Source organism: Mustela lutreola, chromosome 6, assembly GCF_030435805.1.
Source record: "Mustela lutreola isolate mMusLut2 chromosome 6, mMusLut2.pri, whole genome shotgun sequence".
NCBI classification, from domain to species: Eukaryota; Metazoa; Chordata; class Mammalia; order Carnivora; family Mustelidae; genus Mustela; species Mustela lutreola.
The window spans coordinates 40,711,898-40,733,350 of record NC_081295.1 but is presented as its reverse complement, the minus strand read 5'-3'; the positions used below and the strand labels follow the sequence as shown (position 1 = coordinate 40,733,350).

The window sequence follows — 21,453 nt, the reverse complement described above, 5'->3', positions numbered from 1 at the left end:
GCCTAAGCTAACACCTGCATCAATCCTGTTACATAATTATCATCTCTTTTTTATGGAGAGAACATATAAGATGTATTTTCTTGGGAACTTTTAAGTATGTAATACAGTGTGATTAACTATAATCATTATGCTGTATTTTAGATCCCCTGAACTTACTCATCTTAGAGCTGGGAGTTTATACTCTTTGATCAACATCTCTTCTTCCCCGACCCCCCACCCCAGTCCCTGATGACCATCATTCCAGTCTCTGTTTCTATGTATTTGGCATTTTTAGATTTCACATATAAGTTGATATCGTACTGTTTTTGTCTTTCTCTGTGTTGTTTCATTTAGTATAATGTCCTCAAGGTCCATCCATGTAGTTGCAAATGGCTGGATATCCTTCCTTCTCATGGCTGAATAATATCTCATTGTGTGTGTGTGTGTGTGTGTGTGTGTGTGTGTGTGTGTGTGTAAATATACATATATATATTTTTTCTTTTTTTAACATACCACATCACCTTTAACCATCTGTTAGTGAACACAGGTTCTTTCTATATCTTGGTTATTGTGAATAATGCTGTAGTGAACATGGGTGTGCAGGTTCTTTGAGATCCTGTTTTTATGTCCTTTGGATAAATATCCAGATGCGGGATTGCTGAATCATATCATAGTTCTAATTTTAAGTCTTTGAGGAATCTCCACAGTGTTTTCCAGTACTTCACCAGTTTATATTCCTGCCAACCATGCACAAGGGTTCCATTTCCTCCACGGCTTTGCCAACACTTGTTGTCTCATGGTTGTTATTGTTGTTTTTAAAGATTTTATTTATTTATTTGAAAGAGAGAGATCACATGTAGGCAGACAGGCAGGCAGAGAGAGAGAGAGGAGGAAGCAGGCTCCCTGCTGAGCAGGGAGCCCGATGCGGGACTCGATCCCAGGACCCTGAGATCATGACCTGAGCCGAAGGCAGCGGCTTAACCCACTGAGCCACCCAGGCGCCCCTGTTCTTGTTTTTTTTAAGGGGAGGTTTCTGATACAACCAGCAGCAACCTTTACTAAACGTTTACTTGCTAATTGCGGCAAGTCCTTTTTATTTATTCATTTATTTTATTGAAGTATACTTGACATACAGCATTATAATAGTTTCAAGTATACAGCATAGTGATTTGACAGTTCTGTACCTTAAGCAGTGGTCATCATGGTAAGTGTAGTTACCATTTGTCACTATACAAAGTTTTACATTATTATTGACTATATTCCCTATGCTATATGTATATTTTTCTCTTGTCTTTTTGATGATAGACATTTTAATAGGTGTAAGCAGAGTCCTGGGATCGAGCCCCGCATCAGGCTCTCTGCTCAGCAGGGAGCCTGCTTCCTCCTCTCTCTCTGCCTGCCTCTCTGCTTACTTGTGATCTCTGTCTCTCAAATAAATAAATAAAATCTTAAAAAAACAAAAACAGGTGTAAGGCAATATCTCATTGTGGTTTTTTGATTTGCATTTCCCTGTAATTAGTCATGTGGATCACCTTTTCATGTTCCTGTTGGCCATTTTTATGTCTTTGGAAAAATGTCTATTCAGTTTTTCTGCCCATTTTTCCATCAGATTCTTTTTTCTTTCTTTTCTTTTCTCTCTCTCTCTCTTTTTTTTTTTGGCCGTTGAGTGGTATGAGCTCTTTATATGTTTTGGATATTAACCCCCTGTCAGATATATACTTTGCAAGTATTTTCTCCCATTCTTTGAGTTGCTTTTTCATTTTGTTGATGGTTTCCTTTGCTGTGCTGAAGCTTATTTTTATTAATTAATCAATTAATTTGGGGAGAGAGTGAGAGCATGAGCTTGGGAAAGGGAGAGAGAGACTCTTAAGCAGGCTCTATAGTTATTGTGGAACGTAAGGTGGGGCTTGATCTCATGACCCTGATAGCATGACCTGACCCAAAATCAGGAGTTGAAAACTGAATTCACTGAGCCACCCAGGTTTTCCTGTGCTAAAGCTTTTTAGTTTGATGTAGTCCTGCTTGTTTGTTTTTGCTTTTATTTCCCTTGCCTTTAATGTCAGATCCAGAAAATCTTTGCCAAGACTGATGTCTAAAAACTTACCCTTATATTTATTTTCCTGAGAGTTTTTAGTTTTGGGTCTCACATTTAAGTCTTTAATCCATTTTGAGTTGATTTTTGTGTGTGGAGTAAGTTGGGGTCCATTTTTCCAACACCATTTATTGAAAGAGCTTATCCATTCCCCATTGTATATTGTTGGCTTCTCTGTCATAAATTAACTGATGATACATATATGTATCTGGACTCTCTGTTCTGTTTTCCCTGATCTGTGTGTCTGTTTTTATGCCAGTAGCATTCAGTTTTGATTACTTTGAGTTTGAAATCAGTAGATATAATGCCTCCAGCTTTGGTCTTCTTTTTTAAGATAGCTTTGTGTATTTGCTGTCTTTTGTGGTTTCATATGAATTTTAGGACTGTTGTTTCCAGTTATTTGGAAAAATGACATTGCAATTTTGATAGGATTGAATCAGAAAGTAATATTTTAATTTAAGAGCTTTTTGTTTGTTTGTTTTAGACATTGCGTCCAAATCATGTGTGCTATCCCGAAATTGTTTGGATTTATATGAAGAAATCCTGACTGAAGAAGGAACTGCAAAGGAGGCAACATATAATGATGTACGGTTTGCCAGAATTAAGGACAGTTATTTTACCTTTTGTAGCTTCTGAAGTTCAGGCATCAGCTTACTATTAAACATTCTGTGTTTAAGATGTAGCTCTTAGTCTAAAAGAATATTCAAGTCAGTCTCTGCCTTCAGATCTGCTTTTTAAAACAATCGTTTCTGAATGCTTGTCTAAATTTAGTTATAATTTTGGTTGATTAAGTGTATGAATATATAAAACCTCAACAGGCAATCAGTATAATAAAACATTTTATCTTTTCATGATTTGTTCTAAGTTTTAAAATGTCCCAAGACTTAATTCAGACAAATTTCTTTCTCCCTTGAATTTTAAGGTCTGGATTGAATGTGAAACTGAACAAAATAAATTTTTGGTTGGGACAATTTTTAGAACTAGTAATTTTACTAAATATCTGTTAGAATAGACCTTGTCTATCCTTCATAGTGGGTTGATTTTCTAAATTTTAACATATTCTGAAATGTCACTTAACCTAAGAAAATAATTTAGAATGATGCTTAAGTTAATCTTTTTCTATCTTACAGTTGCAAGTAGAATATGGTAAATGTCAGCTGCAAATGAAAGAGCTGATGAAAAAGTTTAAGGAAATACAGACACAGGTAGGATTATAGTGAATATTTTTGCCTTTTTGTTTTTACTGCCCCAGTCAATGAGAGAGAAACTTTACTGAGGCCCTAGGGCCTTTTTTTTTTTTTTTTTTTTTTAATTTTAAGTCAAAATGTGTTAAATTGATTTTGTTAGAAATTAAGATGCTAAAGTGTTGGCAGTTTATAAGGAAACTCTTTTTTTAGTGTTAAATGAAACAGCAAATCTGGCAAAACATGCATTATTTCCTGTGTCAAGGAAACTAATATAAGAAAATGGATTGATGTTTTAAATGACATTTATGTAAAGGTCTGTTAGACTAGTTAACAGTTAAATAATGGAAAGTGAATGGAGATGGTATCAGGTGGTTTGAAAGAGATTGGTTTGAGGAGCAAACTTTAGAATGGCCATTGGGAGAAAATGGTGATGCCTTCACAATTTTTGCAAGAGTGACTTTTTTTGTGAACATGATACAGCATACAGGAATGTCATGTCTTGTTCTGGTTTTTATTTATTTGGTTTTTTTTTTTGTAAAGTAATTTCTCTTTGTTTCCCTTTTCCCCAAAGAACCAGTTAGTACTAATAAATTCATTCTTTGTTCATCCTGGGTTTGGTACATTGTTACAAGTTAAACTTAAGTTAAACAAGTTTAACTTAAATAGTTAAACAAGTTTAACTTAAATAGTTAAACAAGTTTAACTTAAATAGTTAAACTGTTACAAGTTAACTTAAGTTAAACTTAACAGTTGTTAAATATAATAAAATTCTATCATTTTTATTTTCAATTTTCAAGATAATGACCCAGGCAGAACTTTCTTCTTGTCTTTTTATTGAACTTCTTTTTCTTTTCTTTTTTTTTTTTTTAAAGATTCTATTTATTTATTTGCCAGAATGAGTCAGAGATAGCACGAGCAGGCAGGGGGAGCAGCAGGCAGAGGAAGAAGCAGGCTCCCCTCTGAGCAGGGAGCCTATCGTGGGACTTGATCCCAGGACTCTAGGATCATGACCTGAGCCAAAAGCAGATGCCCAACCGACTGAGCCACCCAGACATCCCTTTATTGAACTTTTTATTGCCTTTTCATTCTGAACCCTGTTTTAAATAGTTTCAGTTGGACTGGCCTTGCTCTGGTGCCTTTCATCTTTGAATCTCTGCTGTATAATGAGCATAATAGTGCTTCTCATCGGACTTTTTTGAGAATTACATAAGATAAAAAGTGTGATGCCTGGCATATAGTTAGCACATTCAGTAATCATCAGTTGTATTATATAAGTTTAATAATCCTGTAGACATATACTTTATTTCTGTATGTACTTTAAATGTATTTTATGGTGTTTAGAATTTCAGCTTAAAAAATGAAAACCAATCTCTTAAGAAGAATATTTCAGCACTTATCAAAACCGCTAGAGTGGAAATAAATCGCAAAGATGAAGAAATAAATAATCTTCACCAAAGGTACAATTGAAGGGTGTGAATCTGTGTATAAATCACTTGGGTGTTGATATGTGGACTATGTTAAACTTTTGAGTGGAAAGATAGGAAAATCATGCATTAAGAATTTAAGGTTTTACTCTAAGTGACCAATGTTTCCTCTCTCTTTAAAATTTTGGTTGGTCAGTATTCTCCAGGGAACTTCTTACCTCTCTCCTTTCTTTGCACAGCCAGACCTCCGGAGCAGTTATCTAAACTTGCTGTCTTCATTTTCTGTTTCTACTCCCCTTTGACTCCTTTTCACACTGATTCTGCTTCCATTGGTACACCAAAACAGCTGTCATTTTGGCTAACGGTGACTGCCATTAAGTCCATCAAACAGTTTTGACTTCAGATTTTAATTTAATTGACACACTTGACTTTCTTTCTTTGAAATAATCTCTTGCTTTGACTTTCATGATTCTTAGTTTTCTTCCTAACTTGGGGTTTATTCTCTCATACTTCATGAGGTTGGAATTCTGCAAAGCTCAAACCTGTGTTTTTATCTTTCTCCATCAGTATTTTTATATAAGGTAATCTCACTCATACTAGGTCAGTTCCATTTATATGCAGATAACTACTTCACATCTATACAGAATTTTCAGAATTACCTCATCCAAAATGGAATTTATGATCAAACCTCTTCCATGTTTCCCACCTCAGTGGATTCCCCATCATTTATTCAGCTGGTGCAGGCCAGAGATCTAGAGGTAGAATGACTATTTCCCACACCAGGACCCTTCTGAGAGTAGAAGTGAGTGCTATTCATAACTGCAGTGAGATTGCTTGGCAAACTGGGCCACATAGTCACCGTGCCTAGAAGTCATTGACACTTACCTCTCTAATCATCTCTCACATCTAAATTCATTACCATGTCCTGCTGATTTTTATGTCTTTATAATCTCTCTAATTATTATTTCTCATCATATCTACCATCACTGCTACCTGTCAACTCTTATCAGGCAGTCGTCTTTGTGCGGGTATCTCTGCATCCGTTCTTGCTCTTTTGGGCCTTTGGTTTGTCTTTTATCAGTATTAAAGCTGCAGATAGGACACTGTTTTTTTATTTTTTATGATTAATTTTATTATTTTGTTTTGTTTTGTTTTTTTAGAGAGGGAGAGAGGATGGAAGGGGAAAGGTGGAGGAAGAGGAAGGAAGAGAATCTTAAGTAGGCTCCCTGCCGAGTGCGGAGCCTTACATGGGGTCTAGTCTCACAACCCTGAGATGATGACCTGAGCCGAAATTAAGAGTCGGATGCTTAACCTACTAAGCTACTCAGGTGCCCCCAGATAAGATACTTTTTAAAATGACAAGTCTGGACACTTCACTATCATAGAATTACCTCACTCTTCACAATATGGTCCTAAACTATTTTTCAGGCCTTGCCTTCAGCATTTACCTTTGTCCTAGGTGTCACAGCTCTGGTATGTCTCTGGCATTCTTTTGATTCCTTGGATGTACTGTGAGCTCTGCTTTTGCATAGACTGTTTCCACTGCCTGGAAGTGTCCTCTCCACCTGCTAAAAACCAACTCATTTTTGCAGGGGTATTATTAGTCTGTTATCTCTGAATAGGTCAGATTTCTCTTTTGTGGCTTCATGTATACTTGGAGTTTTTAACCCACTGAGCCACCCAGGTGCCCCTACTTGGAGTTTTTAAAATCAGTAATAGAATTACTTGTTTAGTTTCTTCTTCTTCTTCTTCTTTTTTTTTTTTTTTTTAAGATTTTATTTATTTATTGACAGAGATCACAAGTAGGCAGAGAGGCAGGCAGAGAGAGGGGAAGGGAAGCAGGCTCCCTGCTGAGCAGAGAGACCCCCCCCCCCCAATGTGGGTCTCGCTCCCAGGATTCTGGGATCATGACCTGAGCTGAAAGCAGAGGCTTTAACCCATGGAGCCACCCAGGTGCCCCTAGTATCTTCTTATCTCCAAGTTATTTCTCTTAAAAGCCCTGTGGGCCAGAACTTTCTTTTAGTATCTGTCTTTTCACTGAACTGTAAGCTTCATGGAGCAGGGACTATGTCTGTGTATCTTCACCATTTTATCAAGAGCCTGGCTCAGAGCCTAGCACATGGCAGACAGTCAATAAATAATTGACGATTGAGAGAAAATAATCTTATGTGTGGACTGTATGGCATCATAAAGGACTTCAGGCCACTTGAAAATGAAGATGGCTGTGTGTTTACTAACCTAAATCCCATCAGTGCAACTGGTGTAAGCTTGCTTCCTGAAATATTGGGGAAATTTTATACATTTTTGGATCTTTTATGGGTGGGGTATCATGTTTGAACAGGGTGGAAAGAGACACTGGGTGAATAAATGAAATATGAATATGAATAATGTCATTAGATTGATTGATGTGGTTGTATATTATCTAATAAATATTCTGCTGATATTTTCACTTTATAATTGTGGTCTATATTTGGTATTCTAATGGTAAGTGTTTATCATTTGGTTGAAACGTTATGTTTAATAGAAAAATTAAAAATAACATAAGGTAAAAGTTTAAGAGTATGCATTCTGGAAATTATATTATGTGAAGGTTTATTTTAAAAGAAAACTTTTCTTTAAAAAGCTTATTTATTTAAGTAACCTATATACCCAGCCTAGGGCTCAAACTCATGACCATGAGATCAAGAGTTGTACTTCTGACTGAGCTACCTAGGTACCTCTTAAAATAAAACTTTTGATAACTTTTATCTAGTAAGGAGCTATACTAATATGTATTATGAGCTCTGTGGGCTAGAACTATCTTTTAGGAGCTTATAGTTTAATAGTTTATAGGTTTAATAAGTATGACATACATAACACATATGTCCTTTGTCAAATATGAGTTCTTTGTTGGATAAATTTATTGTGAACATCTGCCGTTCTGTGATTTGTCTATCACTCTTTATTGTGTCTTATGAGGAATAGAGGTTTTAAATTTAATTAATTAATTTTTATTTTATTTTATTTTGGGGGGGCAGCAAAGCAAGGTTTATTGAGTGGTAATAAAGTGATAATACAAAGCTCTTGAGGAGGGAGGGGACCCAAGAGGGTTGCCCAGAAGCTTTTAATTTTAGTGATGTTTAGTTTGTCAGATGTTTTTCTTTTATGGTTAGTGTTTTTTATGTTCATCTTTCCCAAGTGGAAGGTATCTTCTAATTGTTTTTTGAGCTAAGATATTTATTAGTGTCCTAAGGCTGCTTTAACAAATGACCACAAACTGGGTAGCTTAATAAATATTGTTGTTTAAATTTATTGTTTCATAGTCCTGGAAGCTAGAAATCCAAGATCAAGGTGTTAGCAGGATTGATTCCTTTTGGGGGCTATGTGTAGAAGGATCTGTTCCAGGCCTCTTTCCTTGGCTTGTAAATGGTTGCTTTCTTCCTGTGTCTCTTCTGTTGCTTTTATTTTCCACATAGGTCTGTGTCCAAATTTCCCTTTTTTTTTTTTTTTTTAAAAGATTTTATTTATTTATTTGTCAGAGAGAGAGGGAGAGAGAGCAAGCACAGGCAGACAGAATGGCAGGCAGAGGCAGAGGGAGAAGCAGGCCCCCCGCCAAGCAAGGAGCCCGATGTGGGACTTGATCCCAGGACGCTGGGATCATGACCTGAGCCGAAGGCAGCCGCTTAACCAACTGAGCCACCCAGGCGTCCCCAAATTTCCCTTTTCTATAGGAATATTAGTTATAGTGGATTAGGCCCACCCTAGTGGCCTCTCTTTAACTTGACTGCCTTTATAAAGACCCTGTCCTCAAATCAAGGTGCACTGAGATACTGAAAGTTAGGACTTCAGCATAAGAATTTGGGGGGGGGGGAGGTGGCGGCACAATTTAGCCCATAACAAAATCCATATAAAATGTACATACTGTTTTAGGTTGTATGTCACCCATGTCCTCTTTTGTTTTATAAAAATCTCCCCTTATTCCTGAGTCTTTTAAGCTTTGGTGTTCTCTATACATTTAGTACTGATTAGGAATACATTTATGGAGATTCAGGGAAGTTATAGAAGTTTAGGAAGATGACTTAAAGTATTACAAGGAACCAAAATGAGCTATTTACATTTTATTATTAGGAAAACTGCCAGTTTTCTGGAACTCTACTATAAAACCTTAAGACTTAGGCTTTTGTTGTTGTTGTTGTTAAACAATAAGTACATGCTATTCCCCTAAGAGAGAATTCTCTTTATTTTTGCGTAGTATGTGCCACTTTAAGATGGGTATTGATGCTTTGGTTTACTGTGGAATTGTATGTGAAATAGAAAACTGGGGTAGAGAGCTCCATTGAACTCTATGATTATCTGTGTTGTCTGGCATTGTTTTACTTTTCCTTCTGTTTTAGTTGCTTTAGAGTGAGCGAGGACAAGAAAATAATGTCACTTGTTCTAAAAGAAATGAATCTCTGGTTAGTTTGGGAGTGGTCTGCTGTGGTGAGGGAAGTCTGGAAGACATTGATTAAGTGCTGGGATAGAATGGAGAGGTCCTTCAGAGTTTGAGCAAAACAACTAAAAGGGAGTTTCCTTATTTTAAAAATGGGCCCATTTAGTTGGAAGCTGGTAAGCGTCACTCACGTCTTTATATGAAATAAAATTAATTTTGCCAGTATGTGGGGCCTGACTTTTAAAGTGTTTTTGCATGTAATTAAAATCTGAATTATTAACAAGAAATTAACTTTGGTTTTTGTTGTCAATTTTTATTTCTTAATAGATTGTCCGAATTCTCACATTTTCGAAATAATCACAAAACTGCAAGGGTAGCAGATATAGTTAAAACAAAAGATCTTAAATCCAGGTCTCCCCATTTGGATGATTGTTCAAAGACTGATCTCAGAGTGAAAAGTGATGTTTCTAAAGATGGACATCATAGCACTTCACTGCCAAATCCCGAAAAGGAAGGAAAATCATATTGTGAAAAAAAGAGCACTTTGTATTTGCCTCCATCTATTGAAAAACACTGCACCAATGGCATTTGGTCACGTTCCCATTATCAGGTTGGTGAGGGTATTTCAAGTGAAGATAATAGAAGAGGGAGAAAAGATATTAGACATAGCCAATATAGCAGAGGAACTGATAGAATATGGAAAGACTTAAATACTAGTTGTGGTGATGGTGAACCAAGGAACATAGAGACTAGTCAAAGGCTACAAGGACGTCCTGAGAAATATGGTAAAGGTGAACCAAAGGCTGAAAGCAAAAATTCAAAGTTCAAAAGTAACACAGATTTGGATTATAAAAATGAACGAATTAGCTCTTCTTGGGAGAAAGAGACCTTTAGAGAAAGGTCATACACTCGAATGGACTCTCAAAGTGACAAAAAACTAGAAAGACAAAGTGAAAGATCACAAAATACAAATAGAAAAGAACTTAAATCACAAGACAAAGAAGAAAGAAAAGCTGATCAAAAATCTAAATCTGTAGTAAAAGACCAGGATCACTGGAGAAGATCTGAACGAGCATTACTTCCTCATTCCAAGAGTGAAATAAAATCTTCTCATAATTCAAGTAAATACCATCTAGAAGAGAGAAGAGGAAGGGAAGATTGTAAAAGAGATAGAGGTGTAAGTAATCATAGTTTTCAAGAAGGAAGATGTCCATCCTTTCTTTCATCCAGTAGAGCTCATAAACACATTGACTCCAAGGAAGTTGATGCTGTGCACCAATGGGAAAATACACCTTTAAAAGCAGAACGGCATAGAACTGAAGATAAGAGGAAAAGAGAACGAGAAAGCAAAGAAGAAAGTAGGCATATAAGAAGTGAAAAAAGAACACCTACAGAACATTTGCAGAAGACTAACAAAGAAATTAAGAAAACCACTACTGATTTAAAGAGACAGAATGAGCCAAAAAGTGATAAAGGTGAAGTCTCTAACACTGATGTTTCTCAAGGAACAGATAATAAAGAGCTTGTAATTAAAGCTGACATTGGTCCAAATGAAACAAAAGACTTAAAATTGAGTTTTATGGAAAAATTGAACTTAACTCTTTCTCCTGCTAAAAAGCAGCCTGTTTCTCAGGATAACCACCATAAGATAACCAGTATCCCCAAATCCAGTGGAATATGTGATTTGGAGTGCTTGGTGCATGCTACAACAGTGACATGTGTTTCCTTGGTCAATGAACATACCACAGAGGAAATGGAATCCAAGTTGTCGGAACCAAAGGATGCTCTTGCAGCTGTATCTGAAGTCAGGACCAGTAATCCAGAAAGGAAAATAGAAGAAGAAAGCAGTTTGTTAGTTAAATCTGATGAGAATACTGTGGATTGTGATGTGCCCATTTGTCATACAGAGACTTCTTTCTCAGCACCCGTGGAAATGAAACAAACAGAATCCATGTTTCCATCACCAGCAGAAAAGGAACAAACCATTAATGATACAAAGGCAGCAGTTCCTGTAGTAGTGGACATATTACAAACAAATGTTTCTCAAAACTTTGGCTTAGAATTGGATACCAAAAAAAATGATGATGTGAATTCTTGTGTTTCTGGAGGTATGGGAATGAAAGAAGCTTTTTCAATAGAAGTAGCTGAATCCAGTGACAGCATTTTGCAGCCTTCAGTTGAAGAAACTGGCATTTTGCCAATAGCCCTTTCAGAAGATGGTAACCGCAAATTTGAGCCTTCTCTTGTAGATACACCACTGGTTGAAAGTAAGTCTTGTTTGGAGCCTTCCTCACTTAAAGAGACACTAGAATCTTCACTTCAGCAGACTGAATTAATGGACAACAAAATGGAAATCGGTGAAACAAACTCAGTATATAACGATGATGAGAATTCAGTTCTAAGCATTGACTTTAATCACCTGAGGCCTATTCCAGAAGCCATCAGTCCTCTGAATAGTCCAGTGAGACCTGTAGCAAAAGTTCTTAGATTGGAAAGCCCATCTCAAGTTCTGTTATGTAATAACAGTCATAAAGGTAATAGTTTATATTATGTTCTATAACTTTATGTGAGAATGCAAAATACATAAGCAAGAAGAATTTGTGTCTTTTCTTTTTTTAAGATTTTATTTATTTGACAGAGAGAGAGAAAGAGAGAGAGACTGAGCACAAGTAGGGGCAGTAGTAGCCAGAGGAAGAGGGAGAAGCAGGCTTCTCTCTGAGCAAGGAGCCTGATGCTGGACTGGATCCCAGAACCCCGGGATCATGACTTGAGCTGAAGGCAGACATTTAAGGGTGACTGAGCCACCCAGCTGTCCCAGTGCTTTTTTTTTTTTTTTTTTTTTTTTTTTGGTAACATAACTAAAATATTATTCAGACCCCTGTCATTGATTTGAAATGTACATTGAGCCTTTTATCTAAATTTTGTTCTTTTTATAAAAAAGAGTATTAGGGCAGATTGTTTCAAATACTCTGCTTGCTTTCAGAGTTTTGTTCAAAAGCCATCATCAAATGGTATCGAGTAGGTGGTGCTGCTAACATGAAGATACCCAAAGATACCGTGAGTTGGTTGATGGTTAGTCTGATGACCAAACTATATTATCACTGAGCACGAATTAAGACCATTAAAGACATATGACATGATTAATTATTAGGCATTAACATTCTACTATAAAAAAGCTATTAAAATATGAATTGGGGGTGCCTATGTGGCTCAGTCAATTAAGCATCTGACTCTTGATCTCAGCTCAGGTCTTGATCTCAGGGTTATGAGTTCAAGCCCCACCCTGGGTTCCACACTAAGTATGAAGCCTACTTATAAAAAAAATGAATTGCTGCAGTTTATAAGTTTTTATTATATGTATGGAAATCTCAAATGACTGAAGACTATAGTCATGTGACTGTAATATATATTTCTCTTCCACAGATATATTTCCACCAAATTCAGCTCAGTCTACCTCCAAGAGCAAGTCTGATCTCAATAAGGAGAATCAAAAGCCAATTTGCAAGTCTGACAAATTTGCAGATACAGACTCTCATAAGAACTCATCTTTAGATGAATTAGAAGAAGGAGAAATTATAAGTGACAATGAAAAATCTAAGCCACAAAAAAGTTTTGAAAAAAGTGTCACACCTAGAACTTCTGCTGAAGTGCAGAACACAAAAACTAGCCCAGGAAGTAGGAAAAGTACTCTGCATTTGGGTAAAGAGACTAGAAAAACATCTTCTATAAAAATCCATCAGACCAAAAGCAAATGGAATAAAAGACGAAGTGAATCTAGCAGATCTTCAAAAACAGAGAAGAAAGACAAGACAATGAGTACTTCCAGCCTGGAAAAAATAGTTCCGATTATTGCTGCACCCTCTTCTGTACGGGAGATTATGCACATGTTACGAATGATAAGGAAACATGTAAGGAAAAATTATATGAAATTTAAGGTAAAATTTTCATTGATGCAATTCCATAGAATTATTGAGTCAGCGACTTTGAGTTTTACATCACTAATTAAACACCTTGACTTATCTAAAATCTCAAAGTCCATGGCTACTTTACAGAATAATCTCTGTGATGTTATAGAATCCAAGCTTAAGCAAGTTAAGAAGAATGGCATTGTGGACCGTTTATTTGAACAGCAGCTACCAGATATGAAAAAAAAACTGTGGAAATTTGTAGATGAACAGCTGGATTATTTGTTCGCAAAGCTTAAGAAAATCTTAGTAAAGTTTTGTGATTCCATAAACTTTGGCAGTGACAGTGATGAAGGAAAACGTGAGAAGATAAATAAAGAGAAAGCCCAGTATTCAAATGGTCAGAAGGGAAATGTGGACTGCTCCAGCAAGGAAATGCTGAAAGAGAAATCCCCCAAATCAGAAGATTCTGCTAATTGTAAGTCTTTACCAGGATGTAAAAAGTCTGAGGAAAAACATCAAGACCAAAATAATTTCAACATTAACACAGCAAAGCGTGACATTAAAAAAAGTTGTAACACTTCCTTCGATAATATTAAGAACTCTCAATCTGAAGAACACTCCTTGGAACCAAACCGTCCCGGCACCCCAAAGCCAGAAAAAACCGAAGGCAACACCATCGAAGACACGCAGACATCCCAGCATGCAGCTTTGAAGCCAGAGCGCAGTTTTGAGATTCTCACTGAACAGCAAGCCTCTAGCCTTACTTTTAATTTAGTGAGTGATGCCCAGATGGGTGAAATATTTAAAAGTTTGTTACAGGGTTCTGACCTTTTAGATAACAGCGTTAATTGTAATGAAAAAAGTGAGTGGGAGTTAAAGACCCCAGAAAAACAGCTGCTGGAGAGTCTTAAGTGTGAATCTATACCAGCTTGTACAACCGATGAGCTAGTTTCAGGGGTGGTTTCACCATGTCCTAAAATGATTAGTGATGATAATTGGTCATTATTATCATCTGAGAAAGGCCCTTCTCTGTCTTCAGGGCTTTCGTTGCCAGTTCATCCTGATGTGTTGGATGAAAGTTGCATGTTTGACGTGTCCACTAATATAGCTTTGAGTAAAGATAATGTGTGTAGTTCAGAAAAGAGCAAACCCTGCATTTCCTCCATACTTCTGGAAGATCTAGCGGTCTCTTTAACAGTGCCATCACCTCTGAAGTCAGACGGTCATCTCAGTTTCCTAAAGCCTGAAGTTTTGTCCAGTTCAACTCCTGAAGAAGTTATTAGTGCCCATTTTAGTGAGGATGCCTTACTTGAGGAAGAGGATGCATCTGAACAAGATATTCATTTAGCTCTGGAGTCTGATAATTCAAGCAGCAAATCAAGTTGTTCTTCATCATGGACAAGTCGGTCTGTTGCTCCAGGCTTTCAGTACCACCCCAACCTACCCATGCATGCTGTCATCATGGAAAAGTCCAATGATCATTTCATTGTGAAAATACGGCGGGCAGCACCATCTACCTCCCCTAGTCTTAAACAGAATGCGGTGGCTGATGAGTCATTGGCATCTTTGCCTGGAGTGGAAAAGGACACTGATAAAGCAGCAGAGAAAGACTATGTTTCATGTCAGAACGGAGTTTTTAAATCTGCGGAGGAACTAAATTCTGACAACAATGTTGATAGCAGTAAATCAGCCCATGAAGAACAGGACTGTATGATAGAAACACAGGTTCCCGATATATATGAATTTCTTAAAGATGCTTCAGGTAAAGTGGGCCATAGTAATGAAGTGACTGATGAATGCTTTAAGTTGCACCAAGTGTGGGAACCAAAAGTACCTGAAAGCATTGAAGAATTGCCTCGAATGGAGGAAATTTCACATTCTGTCGAGGATCATCTTCCAAACACCTATATAGACCTCACGAAAGACTCAGTCACTGAGACCAAAAACTTGGGGGAATTCATAGAAGTAACAGTTTTAAATATTGATCAGTTGGGATGCTCTGAAGGCGGTTTGGATCAGAGTGCTCAAATACTAGGTGAAATGCAGCCCGATACCGTAGATGCTTTTATTGATTTGACACAAGATGTTTCAAGTGAGAGTAAAAACGAAGGGAACTGTCCTGCCTTAGCTGTTGAACACTTTGAGTGTCAGGTGATATGCGTAGATGAAGATAACTGTAAGGAAGAAAAGGTGCAAGTGGCCGACAGGCCTTTGGAATGCATTGTTGAGGAAACCTATATTGATTTGACCTCAGAACCTCCCAGTTCACACGAAGTTAAAAAGGATGATTTAAAGTCAGAGCCGGCATCAAATTCTGATGATTCAGTATTGCCTGGAGCTTTGGATAATGCTCCTAAAAAGAGAAAAAACCTTTCTGATCTAAACCATTGTAATAAAAAACAGAGGAAGGAAACAGACTTAAGCAGTAGGGAAAAGACCAAGAAAATTACCCAAGATTCTGGTGAGAATGTTGAAGCTCACCGAAAGAAAGCCAATAAGAAAAAAGACCCTGCAGTGAGCAAAGAGCCGTCATCGTCAAGCCCAGGGATTAAGGATCTATCAGCAGCATCTGCCACATCTCCTAAAAGCCTTTCTGCAAAGAATGTTATTAAAAAGAAGGGAGAAATTATAGTTTTATGGACAAGGTAAGACTCTTGAGACTCAAGTCCCCAGGAAATGTTTGCAGGCCAGGCATCTGTCCTGTCGTGTCATCGTAGTTTAGTCATCCCGTCCTAAAATAAGGCAGGTAATGACATACTTCAAAAATGGCCAAAGTTGGTAGAAGATGCATTCTAGAGTCCAGTTCAGCTGGAGTATGGAATGATCTAGAGCAGAGGCTCTTAACCAGATTTGTGCATTAGCACCATGGATATAAGTTTTCACCTTTTTTTTTTCTTTTTAAATAGGCTCCATACTCAGTGTGGAGCTCAGTGTGGGGCTCCAACTCACGACTGTGAGATCAAGACCTGAGCTAAGTTGGTCACGTAACTTACTGAGCCACCCAGCTGCTCCTGTTTTTTTGTTTTTGTGACATTTTTTTAACTAAAAATTCTTTGATTTGTAAGGAACTGGTATAACCACATTTTTATTTTTTTTAAAGATTTTACCTATTTTTTTTAAATATATTTTATTTATTTAACAGGCAGAGATCACAAGTAGACAGAGAGGCAGGCAGAGAGAGAGGAAGGGAAGCAGGCTCCCCGCTGAGCAGAGAGCCCAATGCGGGGCTCGATCCCAGGACCTTGGGATCATGACCTAAGCCGAAGGCAGAGGCTTTAACCCTCTGAGCCACCCAGGCGCCCCTACCTATTTTTTTTTATTTGAAAGAGAGTGTGAGCATGGGGACAAGCAGAGGCAGAGGGACAAGCAGCCTTCATGCTGAGTGCAGAGCCTGATGTCAGGCTCGATCCCACAACCCCAAGACTGACCGGAGCCGAAATTGAGTGTGATGCTCAAAACACTGAACCACCCAGGTGCCCTAGCATAACCACATTTTATTTATTTTTATTTTTAGAAAAATTTTATGTATTTATTTTATAGAGCACAAACAGTGAGAGCAGCAGAGGAAGAGGGAGAAGCAGGCTCTCATGCTAAGGATGGAGTCTGATGTAGGGCTCGATCATGACCTGAGCTGAAGGCTGATGCTTAACCAACTGAGGCACCCAGGTGCCCATAACCAATTTTATTTTTATTTCATTTATTTATTTTTAAAAATATTTTATTTATTTTAAAGATTTTATTTATTTGTCGGCAGGGGGAGGCACATGCAAGGGGAGCTGCAGGCAGAGGGAGAAGCAGACTCCCTGCTGAGCAAGAAGCCTGCTATGGGACTTGATTCCAGGGCTCTGGGATCATGACCTGAGCCAGAGGCAGATCCTTTGCTGATTGAGCCACCCAGGCGCTCCCCCGTTCCCCTAATAGCCACATTTTAGAAAGGAAGAAGGACAGGTGGTGTAAGACAGGGCAGAAAGTGTGAGGCTTTGTAATTTGTATTTTCCCCTAAACTAGGAGTTTGAAAAAAGTTTCATTAATAGGTTGCACTTTGGATTCCTATGTGAACATTTAAGAAATGTAGATTTAAAGACACCATTTCAGACACAAATGTAACTGAAGTTGTGAACCATTGGACTAGACGTTCATTGCTCCCCAGACTTATCTAGTGTGCATAATGAGGGAAACTCAATCATATTGAAATTGGTGACCGGTTTTATTATTTTATTTTATTCTATTCTACTTAATTTTATTGTATTTTATCTTTTAAGTGAGAGATTTGTTTATTTTAACCAAAAACACTAGCTACCACAGAACACCACCAGTCTCTAAAGTGCAGTCTGGGGGCATGCACGTTGGGGAACAGCTGGTGTTGGGAACACGTGGAGAGCCTGGCTCCCTAATCTATTGAGAGCCCCACGTCTTCTCTCCCTTGTCACCCTGAACTTAGCTCAAATCTCCAGAAGCTGTCTCTTTGCTTTTGCTCTTAACCTCGGGCCCCAGAAGTGCTCAAAGGTCTGAGGGAGTTCTGTAGCAAGCAACTTCCTGGTGACCAGTTTTGTTTAATACCACAGTCTTCCGTGCCTTCCTTCTAGGTAATTTACAGATGGCAGAATAGGATCTCAGAGAGTATAACAACACACTCTGGTTCAGACCATGTGGAAAAACAGGTCTGGGAATGAGAAGATCTGGATTCCATTTTACTGTTGGTGCTGCTGCTTATTAAGACTGTGACCATGTGGGATGCCTGGGTGGCTCAGTTGGTTGGATGACTGCCTTCAGCTCAGGTCATGATCCTGGAGTCCCAGGATCGAGTCCCGCATCGGGCTCCCAGCTCCATGGGGAGTCTGCTTCTCTCTCTGACCTTCTCCTTGCTCATACTCTCTCTCACTGTCTCTCTCTCAAGTAAATAAATAAAATCTTTAAAAAAAAAAAAAAAAGACTGTGACCATGTTTGGGCCCAAACAATTAAAGAGAGAATTTTGGAAAAAATCTTTAATTTTGGCATTAGAATAATAATTTTGTTTTAGAAAATTTTGGGAAATACCTGTGAGCTCAGACATCATCCATAATACTTCTCAGAGATCCTCATTGTCCATATTTTGGTATATACATTTTTTCTTTTTTTCTGTGGGTTTTAATAAAAACGTCACCTCTATTGTAGATATTAAGGCAGTGGAGTTTTTTTTTTTTTTTTTAAAGATTTTTTATTTATTTATTTGACAGAGATCACAAGTAGGCAGAGAGGCAGGCAGAGAGAGAGAGAGGAGGAAGCAGGCTCCCCGCTGAGCAGAGAGCCCGATGCGGGACTCGATCCCAGGACCCTGAGACCATGACCTGAGCCGAAGGCAGCGGCTCAACCCACTGAGCCACCCAGGCACCCGGCAGTGGAGTTTTTGTTACTTTTCGGCTCTAATATGCAAAGGCTAAACAAATACCATTATTCTCTCTTCAGAAATGATGACCGGGAAATTTTATTGGAGTGTCAAAAAAGAGGGCCATCACTGAAAACATTTTCTTATTTGGCTGCCAAATTGAATAAAGATCCGTATCAGGTAACTACCCAATTTTTGCATCTTTGTAGTTTTTACAAGTGTTGCTACTATAAATAGATTTAACTTTTGTCATGCTTAAAATATGTAGATATTTATTAGCTAACTTCTTTTTTTTTTAATTTTTCTTTATTAGCTAACTTCTTTAACAATGTGGCTCTTCATGTACAACTGTTAAAAACTTATTAAGGGGCACTTGGCTGGCTCAGTCAGTAGAGCATGTGCCTCTCTATCTCAGGATTGTGAGTTTGAGCCTCACTTGGCGCATAGAGATTACTTAAGGAAATTAAAACTTAAAAAAATAAAATAAAAACTTGGTGATTATGGAAGAAGTTTGGAACGATTCTAATCTTTTTCCCTATTGTCTTACCATTTACCTATTTAATTTCAAGCTGTCTTGTAATGATGTTTGCTTGTTTAAGAAAGTTTAATGTTAAAAATTAAACCTGTAATCACCTTTAGTATGAAGGCACTTCATTTTTCCAAGCATTACTTCATTTCTTTATTATTGAGGGCTATTTTTTTTTCTCTAGATATTTTATGAAAATATTAATCACAGATAAAAAAAACTGTTATTGAGATATCTGTAATTAACATTCCTTTAACATTTTTCAGGTCTCAGAAAGATTCCAGCAGTTAATGAAGCTCTTTGAAAAGTCAAAATGCAGGTAGTTAATGGTTCTGCTACAGGAGACTAGTAAAGTAAATGTTTGATACTGTTACTTACTGTGCAGTTAAGGGCCTGTTAGTCACTGAAGATACGAGTAGTGGGTGAGAAACATCCAGTTGAGTCCCTGCTTCAGTTACAGGTTGGAGGATGATTGCCCATGCAGGATTCTAAGGTCACCTCATCCATAGGGACCTGCTCAGAGTGAAGCCTGCTGCAGTTCAGATCAGCATGGCATCTCTCAACTCTCTCTTAAGTGTAATTGACATACTATATGACATTTTTTTTCAACCTTCTGATGGCTGATGAGTGTAAGATGGAGAGGAAATACATTTGTTGGTTAATAAAAAATCTTTTATAGATGAAGAAAATAAAACATTTTTCAATAGCACATACTTCACTGTTAATGAAATCTGTTGTTTTTGTAATTTAATATTTTTCAAATTTTAATTAGTTCTAAATACTTTTGGAATATAGAACATACATCATTCATAAACATGAAATCCACTGTCATCTGAATAGATGACATGATTTACTATGTTAATTTAAATTAATAATGTTCACAGACATGTTTCCTCAGTTTATTTAAGCCATTTCTATACAGGTTTATTAAGGCAATAATTATCAGCAGGGTTTTTTTCTGTAAGACCTGAAACAATTGCTTAGATATTTTGGACCTTTACATAAGGAAAATTTTAAAGATATGTAACCTATTGCTATTTTTCAATTTATTTGTAATCATAATTATTTGACTACAGAACACCAGATTTCAAATTCAGTTCAAATTAAATCTGAATAGAAACTGTATTTGGACATAGGTCTTAATGTGAAGCGTCCTGAATATTTTTGTTTTAAATCTATTTCTGGACCCAGTGTAAAGTACTATCTTGAGATAGATAATCTGTTAATTTCAGTATCCTCTTTAAGCAATTTATTTGCTAATGAGATTTTAAGAAGATATTTAGCAGTTTACTGTGATGTTAAAATCCTATTTACATAATTCTGAATGTAAGATTGAGTAATGGAGTATTTAAATGGAAAAAACTTATTAAGAACTTTCCAAAATGGCCTGATTCTTTTTCAGATTTACTGTGCTTTAAAATTTTCACTGCCTTTAAGAACTTCAGCTGAGGTTTTATTTTACCTGAATATTCTCTTAAAATGTGACTTCCATTCTCTCGTGGAGATAATATACATTCATGAAAGAATTAACTTGTTCCTGGAAGTTATGCTTCTTAGTTCCAATACAAATCTAAAATCTTAATGGCTTTGATATTTGAAATTTTATTTGCTTGCATGATAGCAAAAACTAGGTTATTTTATTTCTAGCTGTCTCAACTATTTTTTTTTCATCCTAAGTACTATGGTCTCATTAAATTCTTGTCAAAATCAGAATATAGCAATAAAGTTACCAAATTAATTCTGTAAAAAGCTAGTTCTTAATGCTGATATCTGAGTGAACTCATTTAAAGAATAACACCTTATAAAAGGGTCCTATCAGAAAAATAGAACCATAATGTCAGCATTTTCTTACATTACAGATAAATTGCTGAACTCCTTGGAGTCTTAGTTGATACTGCATACTACACAGAAGCTTAGAATTCCTCATGTTTTAAATGGGGAAGTAGAGGGCAGTTTTATGGCGTATTTGATTACTAGATAAGTCTACATTTACTATTACTCGCTGACTCTTGAATCTCAAGTCAGCATGTTTAGCTTGTTCCAGTCATCAGTCTGATTTGCTCACTTGTTACTGGTCAAGATATTTATTTTTAAACAGAACTTGTTATTAAGATAAAAGCAACAACAAAATGGCATTGAAACTTTAGTTTTGATATTTCAGAGAAACGGCTTTCTTTTCTAGATTTTTCAAAATAATTTTGTAGTATTTTAAACAATTATTTTGTTTGTTTTCATCCATTTTTATTTGCTTTTCTAATTGCCTCTCATTTTGATAAATTGTAAAATAATTTAAATAGTGTATATGTAAATATGTATAATTACAATGATGTAAAATACTTCGTGTGTGTGTATGTGTTTGTGTGTATACACACATACATGCTTTGCCTAGCCAAGGGTTTTTTTTTTTACGTGTATAAAACTTTGTATAAAGTTTGCTTTCAATACCAGTAATGTATAAATAAAGCCATGTAAATTCTGTTATATTTTGATTAGAATGTTTCTTTTAGTATGTTTAGATAATGATTAAAAGAGAAAAAAAAAAGAACTCCCAGGAGACATG

At 36.8% G+C, this 21,453-nt stretch overlaps 1 protein-coding gene across 5 annotated transcripts in view; it reads left to right on the top strand.

Moving 5' to 3' along the window:
• The window catches only part of CASP8AP2 (caspase 8 associated protein 2), a 47,388-nt gene that overhangs the window by 10,309 nt on the left and 15,626 nt on the right, over window positions 1-21,453 (top strand). For 4 of the 5 annotated variants that reach the window (XM_059177066.1, XM_059177069.1, XM_059177065.1 and 1 more), the window contains exons 4-10: window positions 2,556-2,656; window positions 3,202-3,276; window positions 4,600-4,715; window positions 9,421-11,627; window positions 12,517-15,646; window positions 18,448-18,547; window positions 19,160-19,212. In XM_059177066.1, the coding sequence (XP_059033049.1) occupies window positions 2,556-2,656; window positions 3,202-3,276; window positions 4,600-4,715; window positions 9,421-11,627; window positions 12,517-15,646; window positions 18,448-18,547; window positions 19,160-19,212 (5,782 nt within the window). Of the gene's footprint in view, window positions 1-2,555; window positions 2,657-3,201; window positions 3,277-4,599; window positions 4,716-9,420; window positions 11,628-12,516; window positions 15,647-18,447; window positions 18,548-19,159; window positions 21,375-21,453 lie in introns of those variants that run through there. The other variant, XM_059177070.1, reaches the window with a different exon arrangement.